Below are 26,071 nucleotides of genomic sequence, written 5' to 3' on the forward strand. Positions count from 1 at the left end.
TCATTAAACAACGCGCTATCCCTACTAAATTACCCATAACTATGTATTTCCGAAATTTATAGAATCATAATCTGACATTAATTAAAATAACTTATATTTAAAATGAGATTTCTACATGCAAACGTACACCCCATAATTACGACTGATTAAGATTACCAAGTTATCTTTTGGGAGAATAAGTGTCGAAAGAGTAATTAAGTTTAAAAATTGAGCTTAATAATGACGTTAACTTGTCTCCTTTTATAGAAGTACCTAAACAAGGACATTAATCCATCATACTCCCGTTTGTTGTCTTCTTATTGCTCACATTAAAAGAACACAAGAACGGAGTTTGCTCTACAGAAATCACCATGACCGATTGTGAAGAATATATGCTATTGAATCTGGATGAGGTTAAAATTCCGGAACTATTTTTGCTTCTACTCGATGAACACATTGGTGCAAGACCATTCATAGACTCCCATGACGATGTCAACTTACATGGAACATTCCTCCGTAGGTTTGTGATCTTCATCACCATTGTCCTCATTACAGTTCTGAAATCAATCTCCACGTTCATGGCGTGTTTTGGGAGGTTCATCGAGGCTACCCTCAACCTCTGGTCGGAGTATGATAGCTTCTGCATGCTTATCGTCATGAAAATACGAGGTATATTTTCATTTATTCTTTTTAATTGTTTGTATATGTGTTTGTGTGTGTATATATAGTATTATATATTCATGTAAAATTTTAAAACTTTACAGGAAAAACCCGGGTATGCCGTGAGTCACCCGATTTCTCATCTGTAATCGGCTTAACAGATACACGATTGGAGTTGGACCCTGAAATCTCTCATGAAGATCCAAGATATAATTCTTCACTCGCGATCATGGCTGCTAAAACTGCATACGAAAACGAAGCTCGAGTCAAGAAAATTGTCCAGGATCATTGGGAGGTTCTTCAAATTCATAATTAACTGATATGACACGATTATTTCATAGAATTCGATCGAACTAAGTTTCTAAATCTTTCTTTCTACAGATGAAACCTTTAGGGTTTTTCAACTGTTCAAATGGTAAGACGCAACAATCGCCCATATTTTTTTTCTAGTTGCTGATTTGAAAACAACATATCTTTGTAGCATTCGAATCAAAAGAGATGAGCGAAAAGAGACACCCAACACAAGCGTTTATTTTTAGCGATGACACCCGGAATTATGAATTAATCTGTGTGTCCTTTCGAGGGACATCTCCATTTAGCGCAGATGATTGGTGTACGGATCTTGATCTGTCATGGTACCTTCTTGGCGACATAGGTAAAGTTCACATGGGTTTCTTGAAGGCTCTAGGGTTACAAAAGAAACACAAACGATGTGCCTCGTTGCCTAAAGATATCGAAGAAGATAAACGTGGAAGAAACATCTTTGCTTACTACAAAATCAAGAAAGTTCTTAAAAAAAAACTTGATGAAAACAAGAACGCTCGGTTTATGGTCACAGGGCATAGTTTGGGAGGAGCACTTGCGGTTTTGTTTCCAGCAATATTAGCGTTCCATGAAGAGTTCGAGTTGCTAGAGAAGCTCGAAGGTGTATACACATTCGGACAACCGAGGGTTGGAGACGAACAGTTCTGTAAATCCATGGAAGAGTTGTTGGGTGTAAAGAGATACTTTCGGTTCGTTTATGCGAATGACGTGGTGCCCAGAATTCCCTTCGATGATTCCGATCTTTTGTTCAAACACTTTGGATCCTGTTATTACTTCAATATCTTGTACAAAGGGAAGGTGCTGTGTCTTTAATCTTTATGACGTTAATTTTCTATTCTTTTGCAATTGAAGCAATCTATGGGTTTATGGAAAAGTTTTTTTGCAGGTTGTGGATGAAGTGCCCAATAAGAATTACTTTGCGATCAAATCATTCGTACCAATGTATTTGAATGCGGTTCTTGAACTCGCAAGAAGCTTTGTATTGCCATATGCTTTTGGAGAAAATTATAGAGAAGGGATCCTTCTTTTGGGAGTTCGATTGTTTGGTTTAATTGTTCCAGGAGCATCGGCTCATTGTCCTCAAGATTATGTAAATCTTACTCGGTTGGCTTCTCCAGACACTTTTCACGAACTCGATGACTATTCTTTGGATGAATGAATTTGTCCCAATGGGTCTGTATGATGAGATAATTATAGCGATGATATTATATCAACTGTTGTGTTCTAAGCATAAAACAGCCAGCTCATTTTTTAATTGAAATAAGGATGGATAAATATCTCCGGTTGAAGCATCAACATAAATATTGTGTTTAATGTAATCAATAAGTTTGTTAATAACAATGTAGGTTTGAGCAAGAGCTTTTTAAATGCTTCGAGCTATGGTTTATCGACTCTCAAGATTCTAGAAACTATATATATGGTAGATGAATACATGCAATGATGCAGGACCATAAACTTAAGGCTATCAAATTTAATGCATGTGTTTTTTTTAAAGGGTTTAGGTCATTTTTAATCACTTAACTTTTGGTTTTGTGCTCATTTTGTCACTTCACTCTTTCTAAGTTTTAAAAGATCATCAAACTTTTGATTTTATGCTCATTTAGTCACTTAACTTTTGGTTTGGTCATATTTAGTCGCCTAACTTTAAAAATTATGCTCATTTAGTCACTAAACTTTTAAATTTTTTCAAAAGTTTAGTAACTAAATAAGCATAATTTTAAAAGTTAGGTGACTAAATAAAGACAAATCTAAAAGTTAAGTGACCAAAACAAAAATTAAGTGACTAAATTAGCACAAAGTCAAAAGTTTGATGATCTTATAAAACTTAAAAAAAGTTAAGTGACCAAATGAGCACAAAACCAAAAGTTAAGTGATCAAAAATGACCTAAACCCTTTTTTAAACATAAAAGGAAGGTATTAATGTTGGAAAAAATTAATCTACAATGAATGACATTGTCATTAAACCCAATAATCACCGATAAAGAGCAGGGTATGGCTGTGAAAAACGTCAATGTGAAAGATAAGTCATAAATACATTAAACAGACTTAGGGTCTCTTTGATATGTACCTGACTGGGTCCGGTCAGCTGTTTTAGCTGACTTGGTCCAGTCAGCTTGTTTGATAAAGGGATAAAATGCTCTGACTCGGTCCATTTCTCTGACTTGGTCATGTAAAATCGTTTGATTCGGTCGTTCATAAAAAAGAGACTGACCGAGAAATTTCTCCACTTTGCCCTGAAGCTTTGAACTCCCCCCCCCCCCCCCCCCCCCCCGCCATCATGAACGACACAACGCTCTCTCCTCCATCGGCCCTTCCTGGCCTACAACCTCCTTCCTTCTTCCGTCGTCGCCGACCATTGAATCGATTTATTCTTCCTTTAATTTTTGTAGGTAAGGGGTTTCTTCTTCAATCGGTTTCTTCTTCCTTTAAATTTTGCAAGAGAGATACAATTTCTTCAATCAATTTATTCTTCCTTTAATTTTTATAGGAGAGAGAATATTGATTGGTCGGGAGAAAGATAGAAAGGAGAACGTGTTTGCTTTGATTTTTTCTGCGATGCAGTAATACCAGGTGACTTTTTTTGTATTGCCTACTATCTCCATCGATTTCTATCCACAATGTGATCTTTTGATACACTTGTTTATTTGTAACAACGTAAATTTTGAGACAAACTTTTTAATTTCTAAAAATTGTATTTACATCCAAGATAAAGCATAAAAATCCAATGTATCATGTCATAAAACAAGTCATACAAATCCCAAGATCATAAATCCCCTATCAATGTGTACAGATCACGTCGGCGCATTCCCACGGTCCTCGCTGGTACCTGAAACACGTAACACAACAACTGTAAGCATAAATGCCTAGTGAGTTCCCAAAAATACAACCTACGCACATACGCCTTTCCAGGCCCTGACCTTCCGGTCCCTGTGTCTCAGGGGACTTCCGTCCCGACTGGGTAAATCCTCTGGTCCTACCCATGCCAACCTTACGGTCCACATTACAACGCCTTCCGGCCAATAACATATTCGCCTTCCGGCCCATACATAATGCCTTCCAGCCCATATCAAGCATATCATACATGACACATATAACGATTAACTTATCACACACAACATATATATCTCATACCAAATCCGACCTTCCGGTCACACAGTCAAACCCTTCCGGGTGTAGTATAGTGAGAAGACTCACCTCGTGGAAAGTCTAAGATCTCGAGTCCTTGCTAACACCGACCTCGAACGACGGCTCAACCTCGCCTAAACATAAAAATATCATATATTACACCAGGACTTCCACCACTTAGAACCTTACTCCTTATCATCATTCCTCAGAGGGTAAAAGACCATTTTACCCTTCCTTGACCTAAAGTCCTCAAGTTGACCAAAACCCTAAAAGTCAACCAAAGTCAAACCATGAGAGTACGCGGGGCGTACTCTAGATGTACGCGGGGCGTACGTCGCCAACCCCTCCCTGATCGGGGTCTCCACCCAGTACGCTGCGCGTACTGGGAGTTACGCCCAACGTAACCCCCAGAATCAGCCACTCTCCATTTCTGGTCTTAATCAGTTAAGCCATTACTTCCACTTCTAGATCCGACTCTTCTAATGTGTCTTAACCCATAAAGTCGAGACCTTTAAGCCTTGGCACGACTGTAAAGGCTCCAACATCATAATACAACCTTTTATTCAAACTCAAGGACCTAGATCTCATGCATGGTGAAATCCCCACGTCCAAGATGCCATTTTTATGAGTCTACAACTCCAATAGATCAGAAATATGAAGTATCTAAGCTTATGGAGGCCATTTGCATAAAAGTCTCCACCTTTGGGACTTAAACCCTAGAAAATGACCTTTTAAGCATACAACATGAACCAAGTGACAAGATCCAAACTTTATACCTGGAAATGAAGCTTTAGCCCTTGAAAAGTTCAGATCTACACTTGAGCACCACTTCTAGCCTCTCCAACAAGCTCTTCTTCTTCTTCTATGCAACCTTGAAATGGCACCACCAAGCTTAGAATACACACACAATGGCCTAGGAACGAGGGTACACTCTTTTTAGGGTTTCACTCTGAGGGATGGTGGCTGAAAAGACTAGCCACATATTCCTTATATAGCCTCATCAAAGGAATTTAGGGTTTGGGTCTGAATACATTATGTCGGGCGTAACCTTGGGTGCGCCCCGCGTACCTGAGGGAAAACGCATCCAAAATGAGGCGCGCGAGTACGCGCAGCGTACACCTTGTACGCCCAACGTACTCGCTTACCATGAAAACCCTAATTCACAAAACTTAACCAAGATGCAAGGCCAAAAGAAGAATACCTGGATTTCGGGCTGTTACAATTCTCCCCCACTAGAATCAGACTTCGCCCCCGAAGTCTCATACCAAAAACAACTCCGGATACTGATCCCGCATCTCAGACTCGGTCTCCCACGTCAGCTCGGACCCTTTCCGATGTTGTCACTGCACTTGTATCAGGGGTATTTCCTTGTTCCTCAAAACCTTAACTTTCCGATCCCTGATCGCTGCTGGTCTGTCCACATAGTTCAGGCCTGCATCCACCTGAATATCATCCAATGGCACCACTGCCGACTCGTCGGCAATACATTTCCTCAACTGCGAGACATGAAAGGTATCATGAATCTGCCCCAACTCAGTAGGTAGCTCCAACCGGTAGGCTAGCCGGCCCACCCTAGCAATTATCCTGAAGGGTCCAATATACCGGGGTCCCAACTTGCCCCTTTTCCTGAATCGTATCACCCCTTTCCAAGGAGAGACCTTTAGGAGCACAAGGTCGCCAACCTGAAACTCAAGCTCGGACCGCCGCCTGTCCGCATAACTCTTCTGGCGACTCTGCGCAGTCAACAACCTCTGCCTGACCTGCTGAATCTGCTCGGTCGTCTGGAGTACAATCTTTGTGCTACCCATCACCCTCTGCCCCACTTCTCCCCAACAAATGGGGGTGCGACACCTCCGACCATACAACAACTCAAAGGGTGGCATACCAATGCTCGAATGATGGCTGTTGTTGTACGAAAACTCTGCTAAAGGTAGGTAGGTGTCCCAGCTCCCTCCAAAATCTAAAACACATGCACGGAGCATATCCTCAAGCGTCTGAATCGTCCGCTCGCTCTGTCCGTCTGTCTGCGGGTGGTATGCGGTACTGAAATGCAGTCTCGTACCTAACTCCTCATGAAACTTCTTCCAAAACCTGGAAGTAAAACGCACATCACGATCTGACACAATCGACATCGGAACCCCATGCCCCGATACCACCTCCCTCACGTATATTTCCGCTAACTTCTCCGCAGAAGAGCTCTCGCTGATGGCTAGAAAATGAGCGCTCTTCGTCAATCTATCCACGATCACCAAAATCGCGTCGACTCCCCTCGCAGTCTGCGGAAATTTGGTGATAAAATCCATGGTAATCTGTTCCCACTTCCATTCGGGAATCTCTAGCGGCTGCAACTTACCGTGCGGACGCTGGTGCTCGGCCTTAACCTGCCGACAAGTCAGGCATCTCTCGACAAACCATGCAACATCCATTTTCATACAGGGCCACCAATACTCCTTCCTTAGATCCAAATACATTTTCGTAGCCCCGGGATGAATCGAGAATTTCGATCGGTGCGCTTCCTCCATCAAAATAGTGCGCGTACCGCCCACAAACGGTACCTAAATCTGACCCTGGAAAGTCATAAGCCCTCGACCATCCGTAACGAATCCTGATACCTGAACCACAACCCGCTCCCTCTTCTGGTTTTCTGGCTTCACAGCCTCAGCCTGAACTCTTCGAATGGTATCTAAAACCGGGGTCATCACCGTCAACCTCATACAAATATCTCGGATCGGGGCGCTTTCCGCCCTACGACTCAACGCGTCGGCTACCACATTAGCCTTACCCGGGTGGTACAGGATCTCACAATCGTAATCCTTCACCACATCCAACCATCTCCTCTGTCGCATATTCAGGTTTGGCTGATCCATCAAGTACTTCAGACTCTTGTGGTCCGTGTAGATGGTACACCGAACCCCATAAAGATAATGCCGCCAGATCTTGAGGGCAAATACCACAGCCCCCAATTCCAAGTCATGGGTGGGATATCTCGACTCATGAGGCTTCAACTGCCTCAAAGCATACGCTATCACATGCCCCCTCTGCATAAGCACCGCCCCTAAACCCGATATAGATGCATCACAGTACACCACAAAATCTTCCATCCCTTCCGGGAGTGCAAGCACCGGGGCCTCGCACAATTTCTGACGAAGGGTCTCGAATGAGGACTGCTGCTCCGGTCCCCACGAAAATGCAACGCCCTTTCGGGTCATCCTAGTGAGTGGCACGACGATCTTGGAGAAATCCTTGATAAACCTACGATAATATCCAGCCAAACCCAAAAAGCTCCTGATCTCTGTGGGCGATCTCGACACTTCCCATCTCATCACTGCCTCTATCTTGGCCGGATCGACCAAAATTCCATTCTGGTTAACGAGGTGCCCTAGGAACTGGACCTCTCGTAACCAGAAATCACACTTGGAGAATTTGGCGTACAGCCTCTCCGACCTCAGAACTCCAAGAATCTCCCTCAAATGCTCCTCGTGCTGCTCCCTAGATCTCGAATATACCAGAATATCATCAATGAAAACGATCACCGACCGATCCAGCATCGGCCTGCACACCCTGTTCATGAGGTCCATGAACGCAGCTGGGGCATTGGTGAGCCCAAAAGGCATCACCACAAACTCATAATGTCCATAACGAGTTCTGAAAGCAGTCTTCTGAATATCTTCATTCCGAACCCTCATCTGATGATAACCCGACCTCAAGTCTATCTTGGAGAACCAAGATGCCCCCTGCAACTGATCAAACAGATCATCGATCCTAGGTAACGGATACCGGTTCTTAACCGTCAACTTGTTCAACTCCCAGTAATCGATACACATCCGGTGTGAACCATCCTTTTTCTTGACGAACAAAATCGGCGCTCCCCAAGGTGAGCTACTCGGCCGGATAAACCCCTTCCCCAACAGCTCCTAAAGCTGCAAAGATAACTCCTGCATTTCCGGTGGAGCAAGACGATAAGGCACCTTGGTAATGGGCGCCGCTCCCGAAACCAAATCGATACGGAACTCCACTTGCCTTTCCGGAGGCACACCTGGTAACTCCTCGGGGAACACATCCGTAAACTCGCATACAACAGGAACGTCATCCACCGAATTGGGCCTCCCCGCGGCCACTCGAGTATCCGTCACGTAGGCTAAGAATCCATTGCAGCCCTGCTGCAAACTCTGCCTCGCCCTGGCAGCCGAACAAAACGCCGACCCGCATCGGGTCCCCTCGCCATACACCGAAAGCACTCCCCCACTAGGATCTCGAATCGTCACCAGCTGTCTCTCGCAGTCAATAACTGCTCCAAACTTACTCAACCAGTCCATACCCACGATAACGCAGACATTCCCCATAGCTATAGGAACCAAATCTATAGGGAATTCGACACCAAAAATCTCGAGCACACATCCTCGAATCACGTCCGCGACATATATCACTTTCTCGTCAGCTATGGAAACCCTCAGAGGTCGACTCATCAATTCCCGATCAGTACCAAGGTGCTGACTAAGAGCCAGAGATACGAAAGACCGAATCGCACCCGAGTCAAATAATACTAAGGCAGGTACAGAATTCACAAGGAAAGTACCTACGCATATCATGAATTAAGCATAACATCTCATAAAAGAATAATAAATATATGAAAGAATACATACCAGCCACAACATCAGGCGCCGCGCGGACCTCCTCTGCAGTCAACTGGAAAGCTCTCCCACGAGCCCTCGGGGCCTCGACCTTCACTGGTCGAGTCTCAGTAGTCCTAGCAGCTGGTGTAGATCCCTGGAGAAGCTGAGGGCACTCGACCTTCCGATGGCCAGTCTGGTTGCAATGAAAGCAGACCATAAACCCCTTGGGGCAATCCCTAGCAATGTGCCCCTCCTTGCCACACTTGTAGCAAGCACCTGATCGACATGTCCCCTCGTGACCTTTGCCGCACTTTCCGCAAGTGTGGCCCTTCTGACCTCCCGACCTCGAATCGGCGGACTTAGTCCGCTTGGCTGCCGGCTGAGACTGAGCCGGCCGCCGATCCACCTGTTGAGACTCGGCCTCCTCCCTGGCCTAGGTCTCCAACTCGATCTCGCGCTTCCTGGCATTCGCCTGAAGCTCAGCAAAAGTATGATATGTCGAGTTCGATACGAACTCCCGAATATCCCTCCTCAACACACCCAAATACCGGCTCATCCGAGTCTGCTCTGTGGACACCTGCTCAGGGCAGAACATCGCCCTCTCATGAAACTTCCGCGTGATCACCGTGACAGAATCATTACCCTGCTTGAGGGTCAAGAACTCCTGAACCAACCGTTCCCTCTCCACCGGGGGAACGTACTCGTCTCTGAACATGGCGGTAAATCTCTCCCATGTCACAGCTGAAACCTCTGCCAAGGTGAAGTTTGCCGTCAAGAACTTCCACCAATCCTTCGCTCCCAGGCGGAGCTGGTTCAAGGCGAACCGTACCCTCAGATGCTCCGGACATGAACAAGTGTAGAAGCATCCCTCGATATCAGCAATCCATCTCATCGCAGCGATCGGATCCTGCGTCCCGTCAAACTCAGGTGGCTTCGTGTTGCTGAACTCCCGGAACAGCAACGAGTCACCTCCCTATGGTCTGGCAGCGGCCACAGCTGCGGTAGCTGCAGCGGCTGCAGCCTCAATCAACACGGCGTACCGCTCATCAAATGTCTCCATCAGAGTGGTCTTAATAGACCCGAACATCTCCGGAATCTCAGCCCGGATCACTGCAGCCACCTCCTCATGAATCATTTGACGAATCTCCTCGTCACTCACACTGCTCGTACTAGGTCTGTGGCGTGGTCCAACCATGATGCCTCTGAAATACAACATAGAAATATCAGAGACTCTATCGAGCATAATCGCACTCGATAACGCAACCCTACTCAGTCCCCGATACCCAGGGATTCTTACTTGGGTTGCCCACTGACCCGGTGTCTTCGGTAGTACGGGCCCAATACTACCGACTACACCGCATCAGCATTCACCCCAAGTCCTCCTCCCCAAACCCCGGATTCTGAGTACTCTATTCTCGCCATGCACTAGTTACCCGCTCACTATCAAAGCATCTCATAGCAACAGATTTCCTAGACTAAGGCATCTCAAATCAGGCCACTTTAGTCCTAATATGAATACCTAGTCTTCTAGCATGCAATTCATATCGTATCATATCATATCATATCTCATAACACATGTTGTAAGAGTATTTTGGGGATTTTTACCGTTCGGGCGCTGGCTGATCGTACACACTGCTTCCTTCTTGATTACCACAAAATCCCTTATAAAAATTTTATGCTTTTGTTTTTGAAAGATTCTCTCAAATCCTCGGTTTGAGTTCAGTTACGCCCGAAGGTGTACCCGAATCCCTCAAACCAAGGCTCTGATACCAACTTGTAATAACGTAAATTTTAAGACAAATTTTTTAATTTCTAAAAATTGTATTTACATCCAAGATAAAGCATAAAAATCCAATGTATCATGTAATAAAACAAGTCATACAAATCCCAAGATCATAAATCCCCTATCAGTGTGTACAAATCACGCCGACGCCTTCCCACGGTCCTCGCTGGTACCTGAAACACGTAACACAACAACTGTAAGCATAAATGCTTAGTGAGTTCCCCAAAATACAACCTACGCACATACGCCTTTCCAGGACCTGACCTTCCGGTCCCTGTGTCTCAGGGGACTTCCGTCCCGACTGGGTAAACCTTCCGGTCCTACCCATGCCAACCTTACGGTCCACATTACAACGCCTTCCGGCCAATAACATATTCACCTTCCGGCCCATACATAATGCCTTCCGGCCCATATCAAGCATATCATACATGGCACATATAACGATTAACTTATCACACACAACACATATATCTCATACCAAATCCGACCTTCCGGTCACACAGTCAAACCCTTCCGGGTGTAGTATAGTGAGAAGACTCACCTCGTGGAAAGTCTAAGATCTCGAGTCCTTGCTAACACCGACCTCGAACGACGGCTCAACCTTGCCTAAACATAAAAATATCATATATTACACCAGGACTTCCACCACTTAGAACCTTACTCCTTATCATCATTCCTCAGAGGGTAAAAGACCATTTTACCCTTCCTTGACCTAAAGTCCTCAAGTTGACCAAAACCCTAAAAGTCAACCAAAGTCAAACCCTAAGAGTACGCGGGGCGTACTCTAGATGTACGCGGGGCGTACGTCGCCAACCCCTCCCTGATCGGGGTCTCCACCCAGTACGCTGCGCGTACTGGGAGTTACGCCCAGCGTAACCCCCAGAATCAGCCACTCTCCATTTCTGGTCTTAATCAGTTAAGCCATTACTTCCACTTCTAGATCCGACTCTTCTAATGTGTCTTAACCCATAAAGTCGAGACCTTTAAGCCTTGGCAAGACTGTAAAGGCTCCAACATCACAATACAACCTTTTATTCAAACTCAAGGACCTAGATCTCATGCATGGTGAAATCCCCACGTCCAAGATGCCATTTTTATGAGTCTACAACTCCAATAGATCAGAAATATGAAGTATCTAAGCTTATGGAGGCCATTTGCACAAAAGTCTCCACCTTTGGGACTTAAACCCTAGAAAATGACCTTTTAAGCATACAACATGAACCAAGTGACAAGATCCGAACTTTATACCTGGAAATGAAGCTTTAGCCCTTGCAAAGTTCAGATCTACACTTGAGCACCACTTCTAGCCTCTCCAACAAGCTCTTCTTCTTTTATGCAACCTTGAAATGGCACCACCAAGCTTAGAATACACACACAATGGCCTAGGAACGAGGGTACACTCTTTTTAGGGTTTCACTCTGAGGGATTGTGGCTGAAAAGACCAGCCACATATTCCTTATATAGCCCCATCAAAGGAATTTAGGGTTTGGGTCTGAATACATTACGCCGGGCGTAACCTTGGGTACGCCCCGCGTACCTGAGGGAAAACGCGTCCAAAATGAGGCGCGCGAGTACGCGCAGCGTACACCTTGTACGCCTAGCGTACTCACTTACCATGAAAACCCTAATTCACAAAACTTAACCAAGATGCAAGGCCAAAAGAAGAATACCTGGATTTCGGGCTGTTACATTATTGTTTCTCCGTTTCTAGTGCCACATTAATGGAAGAGATAAAAAAAATTTGGTTTGACTCTTTGAATTTCCATGTGAGTTTTGTGTCTAGCTTTTCAACAATTGTCTATTCTTATTGCTTTCAATCGTGATCGTGATCATTGATAAAAAAAAATGTATCTTGTAAAAACACTACTTTTGTGAAGTCTACGTTTCCATGTTGTGCTCCAAATTTCATTTGTTTCTAATAGGCTTTAACAACTTAACTTTTCTGTTTAATTTTTGTGTATCTAGGAAATTAATACTTGTTAACTGTTGGGTACTGGGTAACATGGATAGAATTGTTTCCATGTCATCTACTTCCTTTAGTTTATTTTTTCAGGGAGAGGAGTCTGAGGATGTTTCAAATGATGGTGAAGTATTGTATTGAAAATCAAAGTTGGTGTTCCAAATTGCTTTGTAATTCGATTGAAAAAATAATTCATGTGTTTTTATTATGTTCTCTTTGTGTATGTGTATGTATGATCAATGTTCATTGCCTTTTCTGTTAATTATTTGTTGGTTTGATCAAAGTTCATTGCCTTTTTTGAAATCAAGAATAAAATTCTTTTTTATTTTTGGTGCTATATAAAGTTTTTCATCAAGGGGTAATATGGTCATTTTCATTATTAATCACAACAAGTCATAGATATAATCAAACAACATGGTTCCAGTCAGATGTGGACTCAGTCAGAAGTTCTAACTCAGTCAGATGTGGACTCAACCATTTTTTACCTTGCCATTAAAAACAGTGTTGTTATAATACGCCCAAAGAGTGTATATTAATGTCATTACAGCTACTCAGCTCTTGATTGTTTTCTACTTTCCTTTTCCGCAAACATCTTGATAGTTTCTAGGGAGTTTCTATTAATGGAATACCTCTCAACCACTTGTGTAAAAGAATTAGAATTTTGTTTTCTCATAGAACAATGAAGAAAATTGTGCTTTTCTGATTCTTCTTTGGAATGACACATATGGGCATACAAAATTGAAGTAATGGAAATACCACTATTTTGTAAGTTAGGTCTGGTTGGAAGTCCGAAGACAACATAAACGAGCTCTCCAAAAAATTAGATTGGTTTTCCAGGGTTATTTTTTATTTATTTATTTTTTTCAATACATATCCAAGTTTGTGTTATCCAAAATGTTGGAGTCTATGCCGTATTTTTTCGACTCCCATTTGGAGCCCATGTCGATCCTAAAAAATATGCTTCGATGGTCAGTATTAATTCAAATATTAATCTGACTAATCGTTACTCAAGTTTTGATAATGTTCGCATTTGAATGGGTCAGCCTAAGGCTCACTTGTAGCCCATGCAGGGCGGAGCCCAAAGGGACGTGTTCATGTTTTAATATTCAACACCATTTAGAAAGGAAAGGTAGATTGATACCTTGAAGGCTTCCAATTCCCATCCCTCCCATATCTTTCGAATTTTAAGACTTTTTTTTCCATGAAATTAAAAAGAAATTACATCTAATTTTTTTTTAAGAACATTGTTGGTGATTAGGGTTTAGCTCCAAGCTTCTTAGGGTTTAGCCATTAAGCTTTTAAGTATTTTTTTATATATTCTTATGTAATTATCTGACATGGTAGCAGAGTTTTAGGTAATTGTCTTTTAAGTATTAATCAGTCCATTATCTAACATGGTAGCAGACCATTATCTAACATGGTAGTAGACACTGTTTTAAAAAAAACAGTTTTTTAGTTGAACCGGTATGGTGACCGGTTCACGGTTCAACCGCTTCAACCGGTTCGACCGTCGGGTGAACCGGTTTCTCTATTTTTCATGTCTTTTTCCATTTTCCAACACATACATCCTTATATAAATTATGAATTTGATGTTTACAAGATCAAACATTTAAAATACACATAAAAATAATTTGTAAATAAATCCAAATACATTAAAATAACCATAACCATAAGTTTTAGTGTTACATAAATCCATATACCGATATACGTCAAAAAGAAAATAAAATATAATACCGAAACGGAATATAGTTTTAGATGAATACAACCACATCAAAAAACTTTATAACGTTAATCATATGTTTTTGCTTAGAGAAAACTCAATAGATTTGGAAAAAAAATCACCAAATTTTATTATGTAAATGGTTCTTTTTCATGTGTTTTTATTGGGTTTAACCGGTTCAACGAGTTTATTTTGACCAGTTCAACCGGATTTTTCTAAAAACCGGCTGGTTCAATCCGGTTCAGGAATCAATGTAAAACTGGTGATAATTGAACCGCTTCCTCATCAGGTTCTCGGTCCAACCGGTTCGACCGTCCGGTTCAAACCGGTTTTAAAACATTGGTAGCAGAGCTTTAGGTTAAAACTTTGCTGCTGACCACAACCCACAACCACCGCTTTCCACCTTCGACAATCTACTCTAATAGTCGTCGGAGGTGCCTTCATTATGTTCCATATTATTTCTTTTCTTTTATTTTCCGCCTAAATAAAAAAACACCACCATCACCAAACTAGAGGTATTTCATCGGTTTCTTCCAATGTCTCGTCTACTTCTACCTCCTCCTCAAATGACCCTTTCCTCTGAGCCTTTTGCCTACTCCTCGCTGGCCACTTCTTCAGATTTCTTTTCGGATTTAGCATGTTATTGTTGCCTCACTCCGATGGCACCTTCTCCACCGAGTAGCCTCTGATATGTATCTGTTACTTTCTCTATCAACATTGCAATTGCCGATCTCGTCGGAATTGGTTCTGTCCGTCGCAGCTCAAGCTCTCTTCTTTCTTGCTGCATTTTGTCGGAATCCTCTGCTGGTGGTTGCTTTCTCTATCAAAAAGGGATCCTTCTTTTGGGAGTTCGATTACTTGGTTTAATTGTTCCAGGAGCGTCGGCTGATTGTCCTCAAGATTATGTTAATCTTACACGGTTGGCTTCTCCAGACACTTTTCACGAACTGCAAGAATATTCTTCGGATGAATGAATTTGTCCCAATGGGTCTGTATAAGATAATTATAGCGCTGATATTATATCAACTGTTGTGTTCTAAGCATAAAACTTCCATATATAAGCTCATTTTTCAATTGAAATAATGATAGATAAATGGCGCTGCTGGATGTCCGTATCTCCGGTTGATTAGCATCAACATAATTATTGTGTTTCATGTAATCAATAAGTTTATTAATAACAATGTAGGTTTGAGCAAGAGCTTTTTAACTGCTTCAGTGTCTCGAGCTATGGTTTATCTACTGTCCAGATATATGGTAGATGAATATATGGTATCAAATTTAATGCACGTGTTTTTTTTGTTGGCCAGAACGGTGCTTTTCTGAAATCATCTTGCAAAAATACAACTCTTAGAATTCGTTTTGCAAAAATCGGGTCGTGGCCCCATCTTTCCACCTTCCACTTTAAGTAGTTTCATTTTTGGCCCTATGGTTTTAGTTTTTTACCCCTCCATAACATGGTAATTGCCAAAACAATTCTATAAACAATTCCTACTACTTATCTTTATTATATTTTGGATAAATTACAAGAATGGTCCCTATGGTTTTAGGGTAACTCGTGTGTTCGGTTCCTATCTTATTTTTTTTTATTTTGGGTAAATTACTCGGATGGTCTCTACTATTTCTTTTTTTGGCACACTTGGTCCCTATCTTATCTAAAAAGATTATTGTACCCTTACTAATTTAAACTTTAGTTAATTTTTCTTATTTATGCGGGGGCTATTAATTATTTTAATTTATAAATAATATATATAAATAAGAAAATTAATAAGAGCACAATAGGTTTTTTAGGTAAAATAGAGACCAAGCGTGCAATAAAAATAAATAGTACGGATCTTCCGAGTAATTTACCCAAAATAAAAAAATAAGTTAGGGATCAAAATTGCAAATTACTTCAAACAATACGGACCATTCGTGTAATTTACTCTTATATTTTATGTATCTTTTCTTTTATCTAATATATATATATATATATATATATATATATATATATATATATATATATATATATATATATATATATATATAACTTAAAAGCCTTGTAATTAAAAACATACGGTTAATATCATCAAATTGATACCAAAATCAAAGATTATTTTAAATACATAAATAAAAACTACACAATTTATGCATTCATCCAAAATAATCGTTTATTTAAGTTCATTTATCTTAAAAAACATAATCAAATATACTGAAATGATGCTAAAAGAACTTTTATTGTAGCCATACATGTACGCCGGAGGAGAGTTTATTTAAATATGCTAAAAGTTCACTTTTTAACCAAAAAGTACTTATTTACTATTTCTGTTTCTTTTTAAATATACTAAAAATCAACTTAATTGTTATGTTTGTTAAATTATAGTGACGAAATGTTTCTTATCAAATTTATGACAATTTTGGACGAGGGTTTTTTCTTAATTTGTTTAATGTAATTTTTCTTATAAAATTTATGAACACCTTTATAAAATTCAATTTAATAATCTTGAAAACAATAAATCAAGAAAAAAGAACTTTATTTAGCAAAATCAAGTTTTTTAATTTAAGTTTCATTAATATAACTAGTCTAAATGACCCTGTTTATAATTGTATCATTATTATTATATACTATTGTTTTTACTGTTACTATTATTTTAGTTGCATTTATATATATATATATATATATATATATATATATATATATATATATATATATTATTAATATTTAATATTAATTCAATTTTATTATTATTAGATGATATTTAATATGATTGATGTAGAGTAAAATATAAATACTAATGTGTTTCTATTGGAGATTTTAATAATAGAGTAATTTTAAATGAACTCTCCTCCCAAATACATATATCGCTTCAATAAAAGTGCTTTTAGCGTATTTGTATGATATTTAATTGTGTCCTTTTAAGATAAATAAAAATAAATAAACAATTATTTTGGATGAATTTATAAATTGTGTATTTGTTATTTATGTATTTAAAATAGGATTTGATTTTGGTATCGATGATATTAACCATATCTTTTTAATTACAAGGATTTTAAATTATATATACAAATTTTAACCATGTATATTTTAGATAAAAAAATATACATAAATATAATAAAGATAGAGTAAATTACACAAATGGTCCCTATGGTTTAGGTTAATTTGTGCGTTTGGTCGCTAACTTATTTTTTTAACTCGGAAGGTCCCTAATGTTTGTTTTTGTTACATGTTTGGTCCCTGTCTTACCTAAAAAGACTATTTTCCCCTTGATTTTTTTAATTTATTTAAATAAACACACCCCAACCTCACCCCTTCACCTTACCTTACATACCCTACAATTGTTTTCTATTTAAATAATAGTATTTTTAGGTAAGACAGAGACCAAACGTGTAACAAAAATAAACAGTATGGCCCAAATGCGTAACAAAAAACAAACAGTAGGGACCTTCCGAATTAAAAAAAATAAGATAAGGACCAAACGTGCAAATTACCCTAAAGCATAAGGACCTTTCGTGTAATTTACTCATAAAGATAAGTAGCGAATTGTTTATAGAACTCTTTTGTCAATTACCATATTATGGAGGGGATAAAAAGATAAAGACCATAAGGCCAAAAATAAAACTATTTGAAGTCGACGGTGGAATGGTGGGGCCACGACCTTATTTTTGCAAAATGAGTCGTCCCAGCCCTATTTTTGCAAGACCATTCCAAAAGGGCACCAATCTTACAAACCCTACAATGAACGACATTGTCATTAAACCCATTAATCACCAATAGAGAGCAGGGTATGGCTGTGGAAATCGTCAATGTGAAAGACAAATACATTGAAAGAAAACTCAAATACATGATCTAAACGTCTTTATAATTAAACAGAATTACAAAAGAATCCTCTTTTGAACCACCAAGGTTTTTTTTTTTTTGTTTTTTTTTTGGCAAACTAGCGAGACGAGAAGCTACGAGGTTACACAAAAAACAAAATTATTGATTACATTGACATTACAAAAAGAAAATTATAGGAACTTATTATTCCACTGTATCATACATACTTATAAACTTAGCATTTTTTTTTTAAATCTCATGCATTTGAAACCCCCATTTTTTTATTTTTTCACCACATTCATTTGAAACTCACGTGACTTTTCAATTTCTTTATAATAATAATTATAATTTGGTAATTAGGTTAAATAAATATCAAATCTAAAGTGTATTCATATATAAACTAAATTTGAATATTAAAATAATATCTTTAATTCTACTTATAAAATTATGTTTTTTAACTTTTAACATATTATACCTAATTTATTAGTTTTTAATATATTGTTGGATGTAAACCATTATCATTTTAAATGTATAATTTTTGAACAATTTGTATAAAATACTTACATTATTAATTGAAATATAACATTATAGGTTCAACTTAAATATAAATTTTATTTAACTTAAACAACCCAAATATTATTTTGTAAATAGTTAAAAGTGATAAATTCTAGTGTCTTTCTAATAATGATTATAAGTTGGTTAATAAAGTTAAATAAATATCAAACCTAAAGTGTAATCATAAATAGACTAAATTTCAATTTTAAAATAATATCTTTACTTCTATTTATAAAGTTATTTCTTTAAATTTTAACATATTATACTTAATTTATTAGATTTAAAATGTTGTTGCATGTAAACCATTATCAGTTTAAAGCTATAATTTTTGAACAGTTTGGAGAAAATACTTAAATTGTTAATTTAAGTATAACATTACAATGTCAACTTAAATATAAATTTCAGTTCCACTAAAAAAACCAAATAATATTTTGTAAATAGTTAAAAATTATAAATGCAAAAAACTAAATTGTAATATCAGTTTAATTAAAATATTTCCTAAATATATTTATATAATCGTTAAAAATTTCAAATAAGTAGCTTAAAATAACTTATAATAACAATAGTTAAAAATAACTCTATATAAATGATTATATTGTTACCTTTAAAATCAAAAAATAATGTTTGATGTTTTAAATAATTATAATGATAGAAATTAAAACATTAAGCAAATATATTTTAAAAAATTAGTTAAAAATAACAACTATAAATAATAGTAAACCATATATAATATTTAATTTTATTGATGTGTAACTCGCGAGTAGAAGTCATTCAAACGATTGGGATTATGACGTTATAATATATTTATATATTATCATATAATTCAAAATAGTCAATATATAATATCAAATTAATATACGAATTATTATATCAAATTTAACAACAACGTTAGTGTTATATTTTAAAAAATATATATTTGTAAAGACTTCAACTATATAGGTGTTTCTGTGCATTACAATGTCAACTCAAATATAAATTTCAGTTCCATTTAAAAAAACTAAAAAATATTTTGTAAATAGTTAAAAGTGATAAATTTTAGTGATAAAAGCAAAAACTAAATTGTAATTTCAATTTAACTAAAATATTTCTTAAATATATTTTTATAATCGTTAAAAGATTCCAAATAAGTAGCTTAAAATAACTTACAATAACAATAGTTAAACACAACTTATATAAATGACTATATTGTTAGCTTTGAAATAAAAAACAATGTTTGATGTTTTAAATAATGATAATGATAGAAATTAAAACATTAAGCAAATAAATTTTAAAAAAGTAATTAACAATAAAAACAACTATAAATAACATCAAATCATATATTATATTTAATTTTATTCATGTGTAAATCGCGGGTAGAAGTCATTCAAACGATTGAGATTATGAAGTTATAATAAATGTATGTATTATCATATAATTCAAAATAATCAATATATTATATCAATATAGTATATAGAAATTATTATATCTAATTTAACAACAACGTTATTGTTATATTCAAAAAATCATATAATTGTAAAGACTTCAACTATATAAGTGTTTCTGCGCAACCCGTGGGCATTCGCCTAGTGTTGTTTATAAATCCACAAAATTTGTAAGTTAATTGATAGTTATATCCCTCATCTAAATATATAACATATTTTAATAACTAGTTGTGATGTATTACATTACTTAATTAAAAAATATAAATTTCAAAATATTTGAAAACTTTAACTTTTATAAGAAAATAAGAAACATAATAAATTATTATAGTTGAAATGTTTTTTATCTTTTAAATTAAAAAAAATAATTTAAATAAATTGAAAAAAGAAAACGATGAACTTTAATTTGAGGATTTTGAAATTAAAAGGTAAGTTTATTAATGAAATTGATATACATTTATTCCTACATTTATTGCAATTATTATATTAAAATATTATATGAAATTTAATAAAATAGAAAAACTCATAAAATGACATGTGGAAAAAAAATAATTCAAAAAAACCACAAAATGACATTTGTGAAATTGAATCAGAGTGTGACATGTAACAAAAAAAAAAACTTTCATTTATTAGAGTAAGATTCCATATGTTTTTTTAGGCACTGATTTTTCGAAACTGTGAAAGACGCACACAACATGTGTTAGAAGTTGGCATCTTAAGAATATCAATATACTTGGATATTTCTTGGATGGTAATTGCAATCACTTTTCAAAATTTGTGATTTTGACCTTATAATTTGCGTATCACGAAATAAGATTTGGGATTATTCAAAGAATTTCAATTTAGAAATCAGGCCACTTCTAAATCAGAAACACATAATATACCTTGTTGTTTTTGTGTTCTAGAGAGTGAATCAATATACAATTTTCATATATGAAAGTTTCAACCCGTTTTCTTGAACTAGAAAACACTCTTATACTAGAGGGGATGATGGTTATTAGCGGTTTCATGTAGATTTAGTACCAAAATTGTTAGTTAATGGACATAACTAATACATGCATCATCTAGTGGGTTTTTGGCAGGAAAACATTTGATCAGAGTCTCATCTAGGTTTCGAGGCGCTGCCCCTTTGAACCACCACCAGAGTGTGACATCCCCATTTTCACGGCCAGAAAAGACCGATTTTGTTTATGCTTTATAAAAATTAGAGTACTTCTTTTAATAAAAAATGTTGCAGAATTTGTACCTGGTAAAACATGATAAATTCGTTATCAAAGCATTTCCGAAGAAATGTATTTTTATTCATTTAAAACATTGGGATGTCATCGTCAATACAGAGACATAAGCATAAACAGAACTTACATTCATTATCACTAGTGATCTATATCTTCTTAATCTCTCAGTGTAATGTGACTTCATATCAACACCTGTGATATAAATAACTAAGTGGGTCAGGTTGGGAAACCTGGTGAGTACATAGAGTTTTCAACCCGCAATAATATAATTATTATTTTTAATCATCAAACAGTTAACCCAATTACCCATCTCCATTATCTACTTTACTCTTAAGGATCTACCCTAAGAGTCAGATATTTCTCGTTCATTCATTCCTAAGGATTTTCCTAAGGAATAGGTACGAAGTCCATCGTTGTCAATGACACAGCTGTCAAGCACAACTACTAGTTCTATCACTTAGGCGCAGGTGCAATAATTGTGACATTCTATATGAGGCGCAACTGCCAGTATTGTCCTTCGAGCACAACTGCTAGGGTTATCTCGTTTATTGACAGTATCGTTTTCGAGAGTCCACTCGCAATACATGTCAATAGGTTTTTAGAGTACACCGGTGAATACATCATTCACAACACCTACAGGTTACGAGTCTGCTAGTGTTCCACTGGTTTGTCTAGAATAATATGTGGTTGTCATCCATACTCTACTAGATGACGGGCCCAACATTTGGGAACAATGCTTCTTACATTGTCCACCTCTCACCCTTACCTCATGGTCGATATCACTTCTCAACTCATCATCCAACTCATATTTCATCTACCCATGTTTTACCCAACATATTATGTAGATATAAATACATATACAATTTATATCATATAAAACTTGTATAAAATCGTTCATCCAGCATAGATAGCAAGTATACAGATAATATGCACACATAGCACATAATTTATATAAAATACTTCATATCTATGTGTAAGATGAAAGGGACCATGCACTCACTTGAAAATGTGGTGATTTCGAACTGAGACAGCGCTCCGCTTCTTAAAAATAATTTCCTTTGATGAAACATAGTATTATTACCACTAGAGTTTAGTCTATTATTCGTCGAGACTAATTAATAGTCTAGCTATTATTACTATTATATAAATGTTAATTAATACCTATATAACCCATAATAATAGCCCAAGTACTTATTATAAGTTCCTAATAACATTACTATAATTAAATAAAAGCTATATTAAAAATCGCTTAGGCGTAGCTCACTTACAACGGGTTTTATAGAAAACCGAGCTTTGCTTGGAGCAGCGTTCCCGAGCCAAAAATTTCTTCTTCTCACTCTAGGGCTTCTTCCTCGTGCTAGGGAGGTTCCCTAGGCTTTTCGGGGGGTTTCAGGGTTAGAGAGAAGTTCTAGAGAGAGAGTAAAGAGAAGAAAGAATGGGAAATGTGTGAAGAAAATGAGGGTGGGAGAGGTTCTATTTATAGGGTGAAATATGGCTGAACTTGGTTCCACATGTCACCATCTGGTGGCAAGACTTGGGGAGAAAGCAATGGCCAAGATTGTGTTATGTCACCCATTTTCGCACAACGCACTTCCGACTTCTAAAATCTGTAACTTTAACATATGAGCTCCGTTTTTGACGTTCTTTATATCCACGCGTAGGTAAAAATAAGATCTACAACTTTCATTTTGACTATGTTGGCTAATTGTCGACCGATCTTAAATTTAACAGTACGAGGAGATTATACTATTAAATGCCCGCATAAAATTCATAACTTCTACATACGGACTTTGTTTTCATCTGTTTTTTTACCGTTGAGTTCCTATTAATGAGATCTTAGATTCTCATTTAGGTCACGTACACCAAAACCCGCTCGATATAAAATTTGAGTTTCGGGATGTGCACTGCTAAGCCAAATCTTAGAAAACTCATAACTTCCTCATACGAAGTCAGATTTGGGCGTTCTTTTTTTTTTTGTATGTTCTCGGTTTAACGTATACTAGAACTTTTGTTTAGATTTCTAAGGCTAAAAAGTCCTCCATCGTAAATTCACTATTTACGTCTCCCGGTGTCGTGCCGGTTTTGCCGTAAAACTTCGTCGGACCATAACTTCTTCGTTATAACTCGGATTTCGGTGTTCTTTATATGTGCGGAACCCTTGAGACGTATTCTACAACTTGGTTAAGATTATTTATTCTAAATAATATTTTGTCGAAAAGTCATTTTCGACCCCTATTGACTAGCCTGGATCTACGGGCGTTGCATAGGGGCTCTGCCCCTTAGACCCCGCCAAGGGGCTGTAACCTCTTGGAACCTTGCATACAGGGGCGCTCACTAGTATAGAAAGCATTTAATAGTTTGGTTAAATTGTTTAATTGGTGCGGTTGTTGAACCGCCCTAAAAAATATTGCATAAAAAACACCTGTATTTAATAGTGCGGTTAGAAAACCGCCCCAAAAAATAACCAAAACCGCACCAAAAAGCATTTTTTAGAACCGCCTCAAAAAATGAGTAAAATTGTACCAAAAAATTGCCTTTCTTCAAAGGTACAACTACAACGTCGCCATTACCGAGCTCCAGAAATATCACTGTAACCAATTGCAAGACTACTAAACCATGTCTTCTGGCTACTCTCTTTGTTAGGCCTAATGGTTGGCAATCACTGATGTAAGTTCTGAAGTATTCCCATGCTATTCCCGATTCATCCCATGTGACTTCCCCATTTTCACGGCCAGAAAAGACCGATTTGTTTATGCTTTATTTTGAAAATCAGAGTATCTTTTAAAGAAATATATTACGGAATTTATTCCCAGAAAAACATGATAAATACGTTATCAAAGCATTTCCGAAGAATGTATTTTATTCCTTTTAAAACATTGGGATGTCATCGTCAATATAGAAGCATAAGCATAAACATACTTTACATTCATTTACACTAGTAATCTACATCTCCATAATCTCTTAGTGTAATGTAGCTTCATATCGACACCTATGATAAAAATAAACTGAGTGGGTCAGGTTGGGAAACCCGGTGAGTACATAGGGATTTCAATCCCACAATGTTATATCATATATATTTTAGAACTCACAAGTATACAATTTCACCATGTATAAACAACTCTTACCCCACCCAGTCAATCCTCTTAACAACACTGTCCATACTCTCGGATCTAAAATTTACCTTTTTACTTAATCCATACTCCCAGATCAAGTATGTCTAAATAATGCTCTCAGATCAATAATAGTGCCCATTCCATACTCTAGGACTAGGGACAATTAACTATGTATCAATCCATACTCCCGGATTAATGACAAATACCTATGTCCTATCCATACTCTCGGACTAAGGACAATTATCTCTGTCTAAATCCATACTTCCAGATTAATGACAAATAACTATGTCCTATATATACTCTCGGACTAAGGACAAATGACCATGTCTAATCCATGCCCCCGGATCAAAGACATATTTTAAATTTCTATTCTCCATGTATATCGCACTCGTACTCATTAGAAGATACTATCCAATATGCCTCATAATTAATTTAGGTTTACTCTTAATTCTAAATCATCATATATTATCAGGTATGTTCTTTAACACGTATTTCCAAAAACATCAAATAATTCGCACATAAACATATATTTAATACTTCAATCAATATTTGTATTAAAAGCATGTTTATGAGAGGGACAATGCACTCACTTGTTATGGTGGTGATTCCGAACTCAGACAACGCTCCGCTTCTTAAAAATAATTTCCTTCAACGAAAACTAATATTATTACCACTAGATTTTAGTCTAATATTTGTTGTGACTAATTATTAGTCCAGATTCATCATTACCTCAGAGTCTACTTCATGATCTATCAAGAAAGGACCAGCCAGGCTGGACATTTGGGAGGCAGGACCATTTCGGCATATAGCTTTTTTGAAATCCAACAACCGAACCCAACGTGACCATTCTAGACACCTTTCTCGTAGGTAGTTCAATCAGTATAAAGAATTTGAATCACTGATAAATCTTATTTATAGGTTCATAATAACAATATTATATTTAAATATAAGCTACATTTAAAGTAGGGTAGGCGTATCTCACTTACAGCGAGTTTTACTAAAAACCGGGCTTCGCTGGAGCAGAACTTCTGAGCCGAAAAGCTCTTTTTCTCGGAGCCTTCGAGCGCTCCAGGGCTTTCCTCTAGCATTTGAGGTTACTAAGGATTTAGAGGGGTTTTGGGAGTCTAGATAGAAGTTAGAGAGAGAAAGAAAGGCTTATGGTGTGAAGAAAACATGACAAATTCATCTTTTATTTATAAGGGTTTGATCATAGAGTAGGCCCTAAGTTTCGTCTATATCTTCCGCGTATGAGATCCATTTTCTAAATTATTTATATCCACACGTTGATATTAACAATTACTACAACTTTCATTTAGACCCCGTCGGGTAATTCTCATTCTATCTCCGATTTACAATATTGTATCGAATTTATCGCGCTCGAAGAGTATGGACTAAGCTTCGTCTATATCCTTAACGTATGAGCTCTATTATCGATTTTCTTTATATCCACGTGTTGGTATTTACGAGTACTACAACTTTCATTTAGACTGTGTCAGCTAATTCTCATTCTATCTCAGATTTACAAAATTGTATCAAATTCGCGGCGCTCGAAGAGTAGGGACTAAGTTTCGTCCATATATTTCGCATACGAGCTCCGTTTTCGACTGTCTTTTTATATTTGAACTCCTATTAACTATATATCCATTTCTCGTTTAGATTATTTTGGCGAAAAATCGACTGATGTAAAATTCGAATTTCGAGCTGCATACTGCTATACCAAATCTTAGAAAATCCATAACTTCCTCATACAAAGTCAGATTTTGATGTTCTTTTTATGCACGACCTCGGTTTA

At 37.3% G+C, this 26,071-nt stretch overlaps 1 protein-coding gene across 1 annotated transcript; it reads left to right on the forward strand.

Moving 5' to 3' along the window:
• The first annotated feature begins 289 nt into the window (after nt 1–289).
• On the forward strand, nt 290–2,331 carry LOC145097591 (triacylglycerol lipase OBL1-like). Its single transcript, XM_079035177.1, has 5 exons — nt 290–648; nt 744–934; nt 1,021–1,054; nt 1,121–1,761; nt 1,850–2,331. Exons 1-5 carry the CDS (start codon nt 351–353, stop codon nt 2,120–2,122), a joined length of 1,437 nt encoding a protein of 478 aa, XP_078891303.1. The 5' UTR covers nt 290–350; the 3' UTR covers nt 2,123–2,331.
• The last annotated feature ends 23,740 nt before the right edge of the window (nt 2,332–26,071 follow it).

The sequence above is a fragment of the Lactuca serriola genome, chromosome 4 (genome assembly GCF_051521515.1).
Source record: "Lactuca serriola cultivar US96UC23 chromosome 4, Lser_US96UC23_V15, whole genome shotgun sequence".
In the NCBI taxonomy this organism is placed as follows: domain Eukaryota; kingdom Viridiplantae; phylum Streptophyta; class Magnoliopsida; order Asterales; family Asteraceae; genus Lactuca; species Lactuca serriola.